The sequence below is a fragment of the Acartia tonsa genome, chromosome 1 (genome assembly GCF_053477335.1).
Source record: "Acartia tonsa isolate MP-2025a chromosome 1, ASM5347733v1, whole genome shotgun sequence".
Lineage (NCBI taxonomy): Eukaryota > Metazoa > Arthropoda > Copepoda > Calanoida > Acartiidae > Acartia > Acartia tonsa.
This window is the reverse complement of record NC_137260.1, coordinates 58,681,691-58,694,917: the sequence shown is the minus strand read 5'-3', so window position 1 is coordinate 58,694,917 and position 13,227 is coordinate 58,681,691. Positions and strand designations below refer to the sequence as shown.

The 13,227-nt window shown below is 32.1% G+C and overlaps 1 protein-coding gene across 1 annotated transcript in view; it reads left to right on the top strand.

Annotated features, from left to right (window-relative positions):
- The window catches only part of osp (myosin phosphatase Rho interacting protein outspread), an 89,860-nt gene that overhangs the window by 20,871 nt on the left and 55,762 nt on the right, over positions 1-13,227 (top strand). Inside the window, exon 3 of the mRNA XM_080167476.1 lies at positions 9,642-9,805. Coding sequence (XP_080023602.1) covers positions 9,642-9,805 — 164 coding nt within the window. The remainder of the gene's footprint in view (positions 1-9,641; positions 9,806-13,227) is intronic.

The window sequence follows — 13,227 nt, the reverse complement described above, 5'->3', positions numbered from 1 at the left end:
TTTGCATCCCCCCCCCCCTCCCAGATGAATTGCTGTGCACGCCACTGCTTTCTTGCTTTTGCTGTTTCCATTTTGAACGTCTGTAGCTGCAGATTATCCAAACAATCTGAAGTTAAAATTCGATTGCAGCTGCGAAGTATTAATTTTACTGGCAGCTTTAGCTTCTAATTTAAAAAATTGTGCCAGCAGTTTCTTTCATTGCTTTTTCGGTTACAAAAACTGCGACATCAGCTACTGAAAAGTATTTCATAATGAATTTCTCGTCTAGCAATTTGTATATAATATTTCTTTTTATTTGTCATACAAGTAATAAAAAGGATTATGATAGAAAAACATTTACATCTCGAATAGTGCTAGATTAAAGGACATTCAGTTATGAAATTAGTTCAAAGCATCAAATATTTTTTTGCAAGACAATGTAATTTAACATCTTTGATACAAATAAAAAAAATATTAAGTATTAATTTTCATAAAAATTAGCATGAATTTTTGTCTTATGCTGAGTATTTTAAAACTACTGAATTGGTTGATTTTTCCTTTTATGGAAGCTTCATATAGATCCAAGTATGTTTTTAGGCTATTTAAGCCTTTGGGTGCTTTCAAGCTATTTTTCTGGCCCCTTCTTACCACTTTGTAATGAGATTTTGGATGCTAGGGGCGCAACCTCTTCTAAAAGATACTAGAGTTATTAAATGTTTATTATTTGATGTGATATAGTATATATTATTTTAGAAATACTTGTAATTTTACAAAATGGTTGGGGTAAAATTAAATATGAATAATTTATACAATTGTATACATTATTTCAAATATTTAATACTAGCGGCTACGCCCCTAGAGGCCTCTAGGGGCACTTGAGGAGGAGAGAGTCGAATTTAATAATTCAATTTCTTATTTTAGATTTTAAAAGAAAAAGTAAAAAAAAATTACGTTTGATGTTTGTTTTTCGTTGAACTCTCTTTCTAAAATTGAGAAATTTAAAAAAAATTTTATTTCTCTAGGGAGGGTGGTGGTACCCTCCCCCAAAATAGTTATAAACCTTCCCGGGACATATGAGAATCTACCCTGTTAAGGAGAACCCGATCGGTTCAGCGGTTAGCGAGATCCTTCGGTACAAACACACAAACACACAGACACACATCCTGTTACTTTATTATAAGGATTAAGAATATCACATACACAGTGTCTTACATCATGTTAAATAGACACTCGGATTAATCTCAGAGACACTAGTCCCCAAAGTTTTATACTAACGTTTTCTTATTCGTTGGCTTAACAATTTTGGGGACTTTTTATGAGTTTTTATTGGTTGGTTTATTAAGTTGAGTGTTCAAACGCTTCAACCACTAATTGTAATCTACAGAAGGGGTAATTTTGTGTATTAACATTAGGGTTGTAAATTAATTTATGGGCCATTGTATTATCCCTTTAGATCCCTAAGCTATAAATTTTCTTAGGCTAGGCTTAGGAAAAGAAAATTCGAAGCAGATTAATATCCTCTGGATTATAACCGGTTCTCAGTAATACTTTAAAATCATGTATAGCATCGTATTACAGACAATTATCCACGAATATTATAAAATAAATACGAGGTTTTTAGCCCGGGCCTTAGGCCCCTCGGGGCTAACATTACTGGTTTTAATCTTAAGTTTTAATTTTAATATTCACGGAAAGCTGTCTATAATACGATGCGATAAATAACTATTCTAAGTTATTATAATTTTATTTAAAAATACAGGTCAACAGTATGTATGTGGTATGTTGGAGAAAAACGCCTTGTCTGTTTTTAAGGCCGTACCATGTCTAAAAACTTATCAATATGAGGGCTACAATTACAAAATGAAGCCAGCTTTTTATCTCTCGTATTTTATATGGAGCAAAAACTATAGTCATTTCTATACGCCTAGCGCTTTTTCAGCTATGCTTAATAAACCAAATCCTTATAAGCAAAATAACAATTTATTTAATTGTCATTTTTTTAATCTTTAATTTTTCTTCTTATATGGTAGATTAACAGTTTTAACTGAACGGAGATATATAATAGCAGCAAAACTTCTCTGTAATTACGTCATATATGACTATATACCTAAGTCATATTGTGTTACTCTAAAATATCTATAACTACGTTGGTTATTGGTTGATTTGGAAGATGATTAAAGTCCCTTAACAGATAATGACGTCATACGATAAAATAACCAATGAGAGGCCAGCATAAATTTTACCATTGGTCAATTACAGTGTGTACTGACCTCTCATTGGCTATTCTATGACGTCATAATCTGTTGAGAGACTTTAATCATCTTCATTGATTTGGACAATTTTAAAGATAGATTAACTTTCAATCAATGAAATCATAAAAAAACTGACCAGCTTGTTCTTTTGAAATTGTCATTTTTTCTATAATTTACAAAAAGAAATTTTTCTTTCTGTTAACTGTTCGTTTTCAGCTTGTTTAAAGCTATGCTGCTTTTAGATTTATTTTTTGGCTGGGTACAGTTATGATTTTTGTATCTTTGGTTGCGTCATTGAAATGCAATGAATAATCTTGTCCAAAATGGACAAAATCCATTTAGAATCTTGTGTCATTTCAATTCACACACACACACACACCACACACACGAACACACACACAGCCAGATATAGAATTGATATGCTCTCGCGCTAGATTATTTTGTTGCTTCGAGCGCCAAATCACTGTAATTCACGTTGCGCCAGTTTTGGTTAAAAATTGACAATTTGATGCTATTATTGATTTTAAAAAAATCAGAGCTTAAAAGTTAAACGACAAATTCGAGAATATTTGCTTTTTAAATACGAGTTCGATTAAGTGTTCTTTTTTAAAATCTACATATAAAATGTAGTAAATCTAAAAAGTCGCTTTTTGGCAAATCTTTTAAGGATTTATCCCACAGTGCCAATCTATTGAAAGAGCCCGAATATGGTGGACTCCGCCATTTTGTTCCATCCATGGCCTTTAATGCTCCCCTTCCTTATTAACTGATTGTTAAGGACAATGCCGCACTTTATTTCAATTGTTATCACGACTCAGATCAAAATTTGTCAAATATCTGCATAGATAATTGTCAGAGACAAACATTCAGAGAAATTATGTAATTTTAATCGTGTAATGTTTAATTATCATCTAACTTTTTTACTCTGGTTTATACTTATACACTTTTTAAGCATGTGAAGTGTCTGACTTAGCAGCAGTAGAACCTATTATAACCCTTTTAGCTTTGACGCAGCCATAGCACGTGACTCTAACCAATCACATCACAATTTAAACAACAGATCTATAGAATAGATGTATATACAGACAACTACCTCCCTTTCTTTTTCAATGACCTTTTTCGTCTGCTTCTAAATTATTTGTTAATTATGTGTTAATATAAGCGACACCATTGGTTGATTTTCATTGGCCCAATAGAAAGGTTGCACAAGGTTAATGTGATGGTGAGATACAGTTATTCAACTCTTTCTGCCTCTAGTGTTTTACTCTAATATTTAAACACTCTTCTATTGTTTGAAATCGTTTAAAATCGCCGAAAGTAAGACCATGTTCAACATAATTGTACAATCTATATAAAGAAAGATAATTCATGTGCTTGATGTATTTAACCTTTCCACAGGACTAGGCAGTTCCCCCTGTTGTAGGCTATGTTATTGCGGCTGCGGTTATAATTCAGCATTAAAACGTCAAAGAATATCAATTAAAAAGCTTAACTTGGGACTGCGGCTAAGTTTGTACTATGTCAAACTTAAAAAACTGCTGAAAAATTCAACTTTGAATGCGGCTGCCGAGCCATTTCTTTGAAAGGATAGAACCGATTATAACGACTACGTCATTAAATCAATTTGGTAATAAAATTAAACTGCAATTATAGAATAATTTGTCTTTAGTATAAAAGGTTGGATTAAAAAGAGCATAGAATTGTTTCTTTATTACCATTTCTTTATTTCTGGCCTTAAAACTAATTTTTTTAGAGGGTAGATGAAAAAAAACTATTCAAAATCAAATGAAATAAGATTTTTATATTAGAATTGCTGCGACTAAAACTGAAAATTACCAACAGCTACAATGAATGTTTTATTTTCATACTATTAAAAAACCGTGGCTCAGATATTCTACACTTGTAGCTACTATATGACTAGAGTATATCCATACTCCCAAACACGTCAAAATGAGATTACGCATTTTCAAAAACATTGATTGCTTAATCTTTTGACTTATCTATGGGAAATGTCAAGAGCAATGTTTTTTTCTTAATATCTGTCAAAATTAACTATATCACTTGAATATACTTATTTTTCTTCAAATATAGCTGCGCTACTTGTGTACAATTTGTTCTTGTTTGTTGTACGCTGATTGTTATATCAGGCCAAATATGCTGCTATCATATTCCTGATCTTATCTGGGTTTTAATTAAAAGCCTGGCTTTTTATACATTTTATCTATAATAATCTACAATAAACTAAGCCAGCTTTTATAGTGTAAACTATGAAAGTTGTATTGATATACGAGAGAGAATAGTTTATTACCAAAATACTCTTTTATATTTTTTACATGGTTGTATTTCGTCCTAAGGCATACGAACAATTGGACCATGGAACGAAAACGAAGTAGTGGACTCGTCGTATTTTCACAGTAGCTTTTCTCCCATTTCTTGCCCAGACAAGGTTCTTTAACCCTGTGTTGCAATCATTAACATTTACAAAACCTAAAACAACCTATTAAAAGATGCTTTGAAAACAAGACGAAATTCACTTCTTCGTTATCTTTCCATGATCCGAACAATTTAGCCAATACAATAACATTAAAGTAAAATTCTTGTCAATTTCATATCTGAATACATTTTATGCCAACCTATAATCATTTATACGTATCACAAAAATAAATTTAACTTTTTTAACTCATTAAAACATCCGATAAAAACTTGTAATTACAATTATACCTTGCTAAGATTTTTCATATATCTATAAAAATCTAAATAACAAAAGGGGTTTTCATGGACAAACTTTTTTGATAGTGCTCTTATAAATGTAGATCTTTAAAGTAATGATGGCCGGGGGCCCATTCTTCATACACATTAGAGGAACCACGGAATTTGATATGATAAAGTACAGAAACCAAACCACATGAAAGTTCCTAAAGTTTAAAGTATCATGCCTCCATCACAGCACAACATTACACTATAAAAGGGAAAATTCGTATACATTTATATTCTGACTATTCAATTATGATACTCAACAAGTGTTAATGTTCGTTTTAGAGCTTAGCTTTTATGGATGTTGTCATCCTTTATAAACTTAGGAGTGTATAATACTTTTACTTAAGGTCAGTTTACAGAACCTCAAAATTTCAAAATCAGCGGGACCTCTAATTCACATACCAAGCTCATTCCCTTTTCCGGGCTTTAATAATTTAATATTAGGCTAGGGCCCCATAAGCACGCACTTTCTGCCGTTCAAACCTAATCATTTTAATCTGATATCATCATTAACAATAATTTAGATCCAGGCCAAGCAGCTTCGTAAGCCCTGTTGGTCTTTGGTGCTGCTATTACATCAACATGAAATCATACAGTCATAATATCATTATCAGAATAGCGTTTTCGGGTATAGTCCCTTTCGTGGCAACGTCCCTTAAGGAGCGTTTCTTCGTATTTTCACAGTAGTTTTTATCCTATTTCTAGCCCCTGCGGGGGGGGCTCTAACCCTGCGGGGCCAATTGTCTAACCCAATGTAACCTAACCTCAAATAACCTATCAAAAGCCATTTTCAAAATACGATGAATCGGACCTTAAGGGGCGTTGCCACGAAAGGGACTATTCCTGCGTTTTCTTGTCGATGTAGGGTTGTTCATATAATGCTAGCATATTGATAAAACGTCAGTTATGACCATCGAACTTGATGTCAGTATAATAATTCCAGGTTTCACAGGGCTGATAGAGGCGGAGCCCTTTACTTTATTAATGAACCTTTATTACTATGATCTTTCACTTCGTGTACAGTTTTTATATGTTTTCTTTTCATATTAGTCAAGGCGTTAAAAATTTTTATATACCAATTTTATAACTTTTGTTATTAATGATGAGGAAATATTCAAACATGTGGTTACATTAAAGAGTAAAGAAACTCTTATGGTTTTTTTTTCATATTGAACTTTTGGATTTTTATAAAAGGTTTTAAGGGAGGTTTCAATATTGGAATGGTAAAGCACTAAAACTTTTTTTTGTCTAAAACTTTAATAAACAAAATATAAGAAATAAAAAACAGTAAATGTTGAACTTACATGATCTTATACATCTCAAATCTGTAAAATTGTACACATGATTCGCTTCCAATTGACGCTATCGTCCTTGTTTTATTATAAATCTTTCAAAAAAAAGAGAAAAATTATCAACAAAAATGTAAAAGTTTCTCAAAAATCATTGATCATAGCTGAATAAAAAAACACCCTTTTCACATTCTTAGCCATTTTTTTCAAAAAGGAAATGATTGAGGGGCTTTGTGTGTAGATTGTCCAGGGATACGGAGATATGTAAATAAAAGTAATTTGATATGCTCCTCCATGAAATAACCAAAGTGAAGTTGAAAAATCATTACATTTGGCTTAATAATGACCTTTTTTGACTGACAGAAAAGTTAATGAACAAACACTTTTTCATCAACTTTAATATCCTAAACTACTTACATATTGTGATACTTTTATCTTATAATAAGAATAATTTTATTTTTCATTGATCTTTCTCTGTATGCCTGTTACAGGCCTAGGAGGAGTATAATCTCATCTCATAGGCCTAGGAGAAAGTTAAACCATGCTTTAATATGGGGAGGGGGGGAGAGGGGTAGTAGGGGGGGGGGGTAGAACTAAGAAAATTTTATAGAATTTAAAAATATTGTTTGTTTATTAATTTAATTTTGTACTTATTATATACTTTCGGGATTTTTTTCCTTTCCTTTAGTAAATATGTGGATTTTAAAAAAATAATTGAAAAAATCTATGAAAATTCCACGAAATATTTTTAGTGTGCCATGGAGAAAGTATGTAAAATTATTAAATGAAAGAGAAGGTTCTCTCTACTTTCAAAAGAGTGGTAAAGAAAGGGAGAATTTAAAGAATGGTTTACACAGGGATAAAAGGGATAATATATGATGGCTGTTAAAATAGTCTTTCCCGAAATATTTACCATAATCCAGGGCAGAATACTAAACAGGAGAATGAGGGAGGTAAATAAATTTATCTTCCAATGGCCTATCCTTGTATTTCCTGGGTCCTGGGGATCTTTTGATTGATGATAAGGAAAACTCATATTTACAAAACTATCCCTGCTCCCCCCCCCACACAACCACCCCCCTAAACCCCATCCCAAACACACTCAACCCATGTTAATGAAATTCGGCTTGAAAAATCAACGGCTGTTGAATTCCAATTTTTGAGCGTTAAATTCATTCAAAAAAATATTTTTCCCACATTTCTATAAAATTTTCAAATTTAATTTGTGGTTATATTTTAACAGATTACTTAAAATATTATTCTTTATGCTAAAATAATTTTGCTACCAAAATTATATAATATCAATTTATAAATTTAACCATGTAATGAAATGGCTTGGAAATGAATATTCAAAATAAATTGACTGGCAGTTTTATTCGATTTATATTTTCTTTAATTCAATTCTTTACTTTTATAATGGTGCTAGGGTGGGTGATATAACCCATAGTTACATATACCTAACTTTTCATCTTTTATTACATGATTTAAAATGATTAGAATCGCCGAATATTAATCCATTTCCAATATTCAATATTAAAAAAAATTTAACTGTTGTTTAATATTTTTAAAGATCAACAAGGAGGAATTTTTATTCGATGCAAATACATTTTTTTTTTCTATCAAGGTGTATAATTTTTTTTTTTGCTTGGACTTTCTTGGACTTGCATGAATGCTAAGGGAGGGGGGTGGGAAAGGGCTGCAGGCATTCAAGTTTCAGAGATGAAAATCATAAAAATAAAGGTCACTCTTTGTTCAAATCTTTTTACAAGGCCTTGCTGTAAGGCAGGCTTTAATTTTCCATCTCAATTTTGCGAGAACCATAAAAATTGTTTCAAATCATAGTTTGAAATTTCAATTTTAAAATGTTGGGCGCATTGCCGCTGTCGCTGCCTAGTGGTGAATAAACAATTTCTCTTCTATATTTCAGCTAGGTGCACCGATGGATTACAAAGTTTTGGAAGATACAATTAAGCTGTAACCAATAACTGAATTACTTTGAGAGAAAAATAGTTTGTAATTTTAGCTGAAATGTATGTTTCATAACTTTCTTGTTTCAATAGAAAATCTGATTGCACCATAAATTTTATATCACATAATTCATACTATCTATTTCAGAGTAGTACAATAATAACACATACTTATATCTTAACCTTTCCAATCCACAATAATCCAAACGTGCATCTAACTTGTATTCTACCCGTTCAAATATCAGCCCTAATGTAATGGGCTGGAAAATTGAGCTCAAATTTGGAGAAATTCAATTGTTTTGTTTTTCATTGGTTTTGCTCTCAACTTTTTGTTGGTCTGTGTTCTGTGCGTAATAACATTTATCTGGTATACATCATGCTTGTCAATTTTATTTCTTTTCTTGATAATAGGGGCTGCCTACCTATCATCAAGGGGCTCTATACTCGAAGAAATATTAAGGGACAGAAAAATAGCCTTAAACCTTACCAAGGCTTATTTATAAAAATAAATTAGCCCAAAACTATCTCAGGACCTATAAGAATCTTCACTGTAAAAGAGAACCTTATCGGTTAAGCGGTAAGCGAGATCCTTCGCCAAAGACAAAAAAGCTTTCTACTTTCTTTTTGATCTATTTGAAACAAGTTATGAGTGATAATTGTTACAAGTAAATTCACTGTAAAATCCTAAAATAAAATAAACAATAACTATTTTACTGAGGATAAGCTTAAAAGAGGGAAAATCGTAATAGTTCATTTAATATTTTTTTCTAAATACTTTTCAACTTCTTAGCATGCGTTTTATTTCTAAAATTTGAAACTAATAATTTTAGAAAAATGTGGAATGCTGTTTTTGCTTTTTTTTTCAAAAGAAGAAATTAAAATTCTTTGCATAAATTAAACTTGTTTTAAAACAACTCACTTTTATTGCCATACTTTGTTTGCATCTGTATAATCTATGGAAATTTAAAATAGGTTGTTACATGAAGCGTTTTTAATAATTTAAGTTACTTAACCTTGCGAGTTTTCTGTAGGTTTGTAAATAAATTTTGTTACATTTTTAACGTCTATAATAGCTATCATTAAAAAAACCGATTAAAGGCATAGGTTACAAGGGTATTCTATATCATCTGCGAAGAGTTACAAAGTGTCTAAAAAAATATCAGCCATGTGACGTCATCAAAATGAGGGATTGTCCATCTTTTTTAGGGGTTTCTTTCCCACTTCTCCTTTCATACTTCATTTTTATGACGTCACAAGGCTGATTTTTTAGACAGTTTGTAATGCATCTCATCTGTATTACATAAGAGACATCTATAATACAAAGTAGCTTTGATTCATAACCAATCAATCGAATTTCCCCTTTAGAGTCGAAATTTTATTTTGATATTTGATTATAGGCATGTATTGACATGAACCGGGTGATGGAGGTGGCCCGGGCAGACGAGGTGACCGGGAACCCCTTCAGCGTGGCCATCACCGCCCCGGAGCGGGTTCACTTTGTGAAGGGGACCTGCAAGGAGGAGTCCACCTGGTGGCTGGAGGTACTACAGATATTTCCAAGGTAATTACTTTTTAAAAAGCTAGAGTCAGTCTATTTGTCTATAAAAGATGTCATAATGTTACTAAATACATCTTTTTAACAACAACAAAAAAACAAACATTTTATGCATTTTTTTAACTGTAATTTTGAACGGAAACCCTTTTTGGCTGCAAAATGAACTAAATATTTATCTACTCTCATTTGTAGTGGCTAGAAAAATGCATCAATACCTAATCAATGAAATTAATTTTTAATTGCAAATTTCTATTTCTAATTAACAGGATAATGCAGAGAAAAGCAATATTTACAAATATTAAAAAAAGGAAGAAATTTTATATATATTTTTGAATATTATTTTTATATTTTATTGTATGATAGCGCACTGTAACGCTTTCTTAACGCTACTTAACTTAACCTAATTTCAAAACCATCAAAAAAAACGTTTTTTTTCTCAAAAAAAAGTTGTTTTTTGGTCATCTTCTATCTAAGTAATTACAAATCAAAGTTATCCTTATAATAAAGTAACAGGATGTTTGTAGGTCTGTATGTATGTCTGTCCGTCTGTACTAAAGGATCTTGTAATTAAAATGGTGTATCAAATGTGTCATTTATCCTTATGGAAAGACGGACAGACAACAAGCAGACATCAATTACAGGGAAGCTTTATACCCAACAAGTTTCAAAACAATCTGTGTGAAAATTGTCTAAAGGTTAAGGACAATAGTGCAAGTGTTTATCTGATAAATGATAAATCCATCTGTCGCGGCACCCTATGCGGTGTGTCATCACTTCTGCATATTTACAATTCAGCAAAATGTTTGGGTATAGTCCCTTTTGTGGCAACGCCTTTTAAGGGGAGTTTCGTCGTATTTTCAAAGTAGCTTTTGATAGGTTATTTTAGGTTAAGCTTGGTTAGGTGATTGGCCACGCAGGGTTAGAGCCCTCCGAAGGAGCTAGAAATAGGAGAAAAGCTACTGTGAAAATACGACGAAACACCCCCTAAGAGGCGTTGTCACGAAAGGGAATATACCCAAATGTTTTCAATTTATAAAAAGACACAATAACATATAGAAGGGGAGTTCTTAATGAGATTAAAGCAGTTGGACATAGGCAGTTAGTGCTGTAGTAACAATTTAAGGTCTTTTGTAGCAACACCTAATTTTTTACATTTTTTTGCGGAATTGAATGCACACCCCCCCGTATGTCGAGGGGTCACTTGGACAAACATCATACAAATTATCTTACAAATGGCTCAGTAACTATGAGTATCGAAGCTTCTCGATGAGTTGGGTTTGTCCGTAGGTTTGTTTAACAGTTCTATAGTATAGATGTATATACAGATAACTACCTCCCCCCCCTTTTCCAATGACATTTTTCGTCTGCTAGCAAATTGTTTTCTGCTTTTTGGTTGTGTAAACATTCCCGACACCATTGTTTGATTTTCAAAGACCCAATTGAGAGTCGGCACCTAGGTCATTGGGATAGGGAAATGCAGTTATTTAATCCCTTTCCCATCTAGTGTTTTACTCTTAGGTTTGTTTAGCCACTGAAAGTTTATCATTCATACATTTTCTATGCATTCTACTATAGAATCTACTCAGTTTCTTTTATAGGGTCTACAACAGCATTTACGTTTCCATTTATGTGTGTTTTTAAATGTTATCACTTAGCTTGCTGGGTATATGTCCTTTATTATACTGTTGTTTTAGCTTGACTATTTAATGACAAATCTATCCTTGTTTTATAATAGGCCCATAAACAGCAATATGTATTAAGATTTAGGTTGGCATTGCGTAATAATTAATATCTTTTTATTTCTGTAACATATGCTGGAAATTAGATTATATCAGGGCTCGGCAGTCGCGAGTCAGCTGCGCATAAGACTTAAATTTAAACCCGTTTCAGTGATTTAAAAATGTTACTGAACAGACGGAATTTCATATCAGAATTAGAAAACAAACTTCCCGCGTTAGAAAACGGATTTCAGTTATCAGAAGCGACTGCCGAGCCTTTGATCATTTATTAAATGGTAGAACTAACTACATATGTTTTTAATTTGGGTATTTTGTAATTTTAAAATAATTAATTACCCAAAATTTTATTTAACAAGGTTAAACGTTGAAACATTTTTGATAACTGTGCTTTAATGACTTGAAAAATACAAAAAATAGCAGTAAAATATTTAGCTTTGATTTTAATTGCCATAATTCAATCGCTTATGGTCCATTTTTGGTATTATTATATTCAAAGAAATAGTGATTTATGGGGGATAAGAATTTAACTAAAGTGGACATAGCTGACATATTTTTGATGTGCATTACACTGGCCGATAATTTGATGCACATCCCCAATGACGATACACAAAATTACCCCGTCTGTTTTTCAAAAATTATTTGTTAAAACGTTTGGACAATCAACTTACTAAACCAACCAATCAAAATTCAATGAAAGTCTCGAAAGTTGATAAGCCAACGAATAAGTAAACGTTATTATAAAACTTTGGGGACTAGTGCAATAAAAGTTCTTCATGTTTTACGTTATATGTAAATGTGTATGTAAGTATGTTTATGTAGTACACCACACATCCCACCTTCCTTTTTTTTTACCGGATATGTCAAATTTCACTTTCCTTCATTTAAACTCACATACATACATATATACGCACTGTGACTTATGGGTCCATGGATTTTGCCATGTTAGAGTATAAAATCAGATCCTGTAGTAAAGCATTTTATTTAATGGTCTTTTGGTGGATTGTCCTAGAATGACTTTTTTACTTTGTAATTGATATTTAATAAGAAGGTTCTTCATTTTGTAATATGTCCCCCAAAAAGCCATTCAGGTCATTGTTTTCCATTTTCATTTCACAACGTTTGGTTTTCGTGCTCAAACATGGCCAAATTCTTGGGTCTCAAAAATGTAGATGTGTAACATTCAGAATCATACATACATGATTAACAGAAAATTGATTGCCTATTTCTTTACCAATTTCCGAAGTTGTACAGAAGACAACCCAACTATTGCAAAACCTATTTTTAGCTACTCCGGTCAAAGGGAAAAGCGATATAATGTATAAACTATTTATACATTATACATTCAAAATTTAAATTTTTCAAATTTTGATTTTTTATTGTTGAAGTTTGAAGCTTTAGCTAGTAGTAAATATTGAGATAGGATATGGAAACTGTGTACACAATCGGCAACTCAAATTCAGCTGACCTGATAAATGATATGTATGTATATATACATACGCAAAAACAAATTTTCATGCGCTAATCGTAAAAAAATTGTATTTCAACTTTCATACACCACCAAGCCATCAGGGACAGGGGACCAGGATTCTGGTAAATAATTATTTGGGGCAGGTTCAATCAATCAAACATACCAGAGAGAGAGAGAGAGAGGGGGGACAATGGGCTGTTTATTACACAGTCCCCAAAATT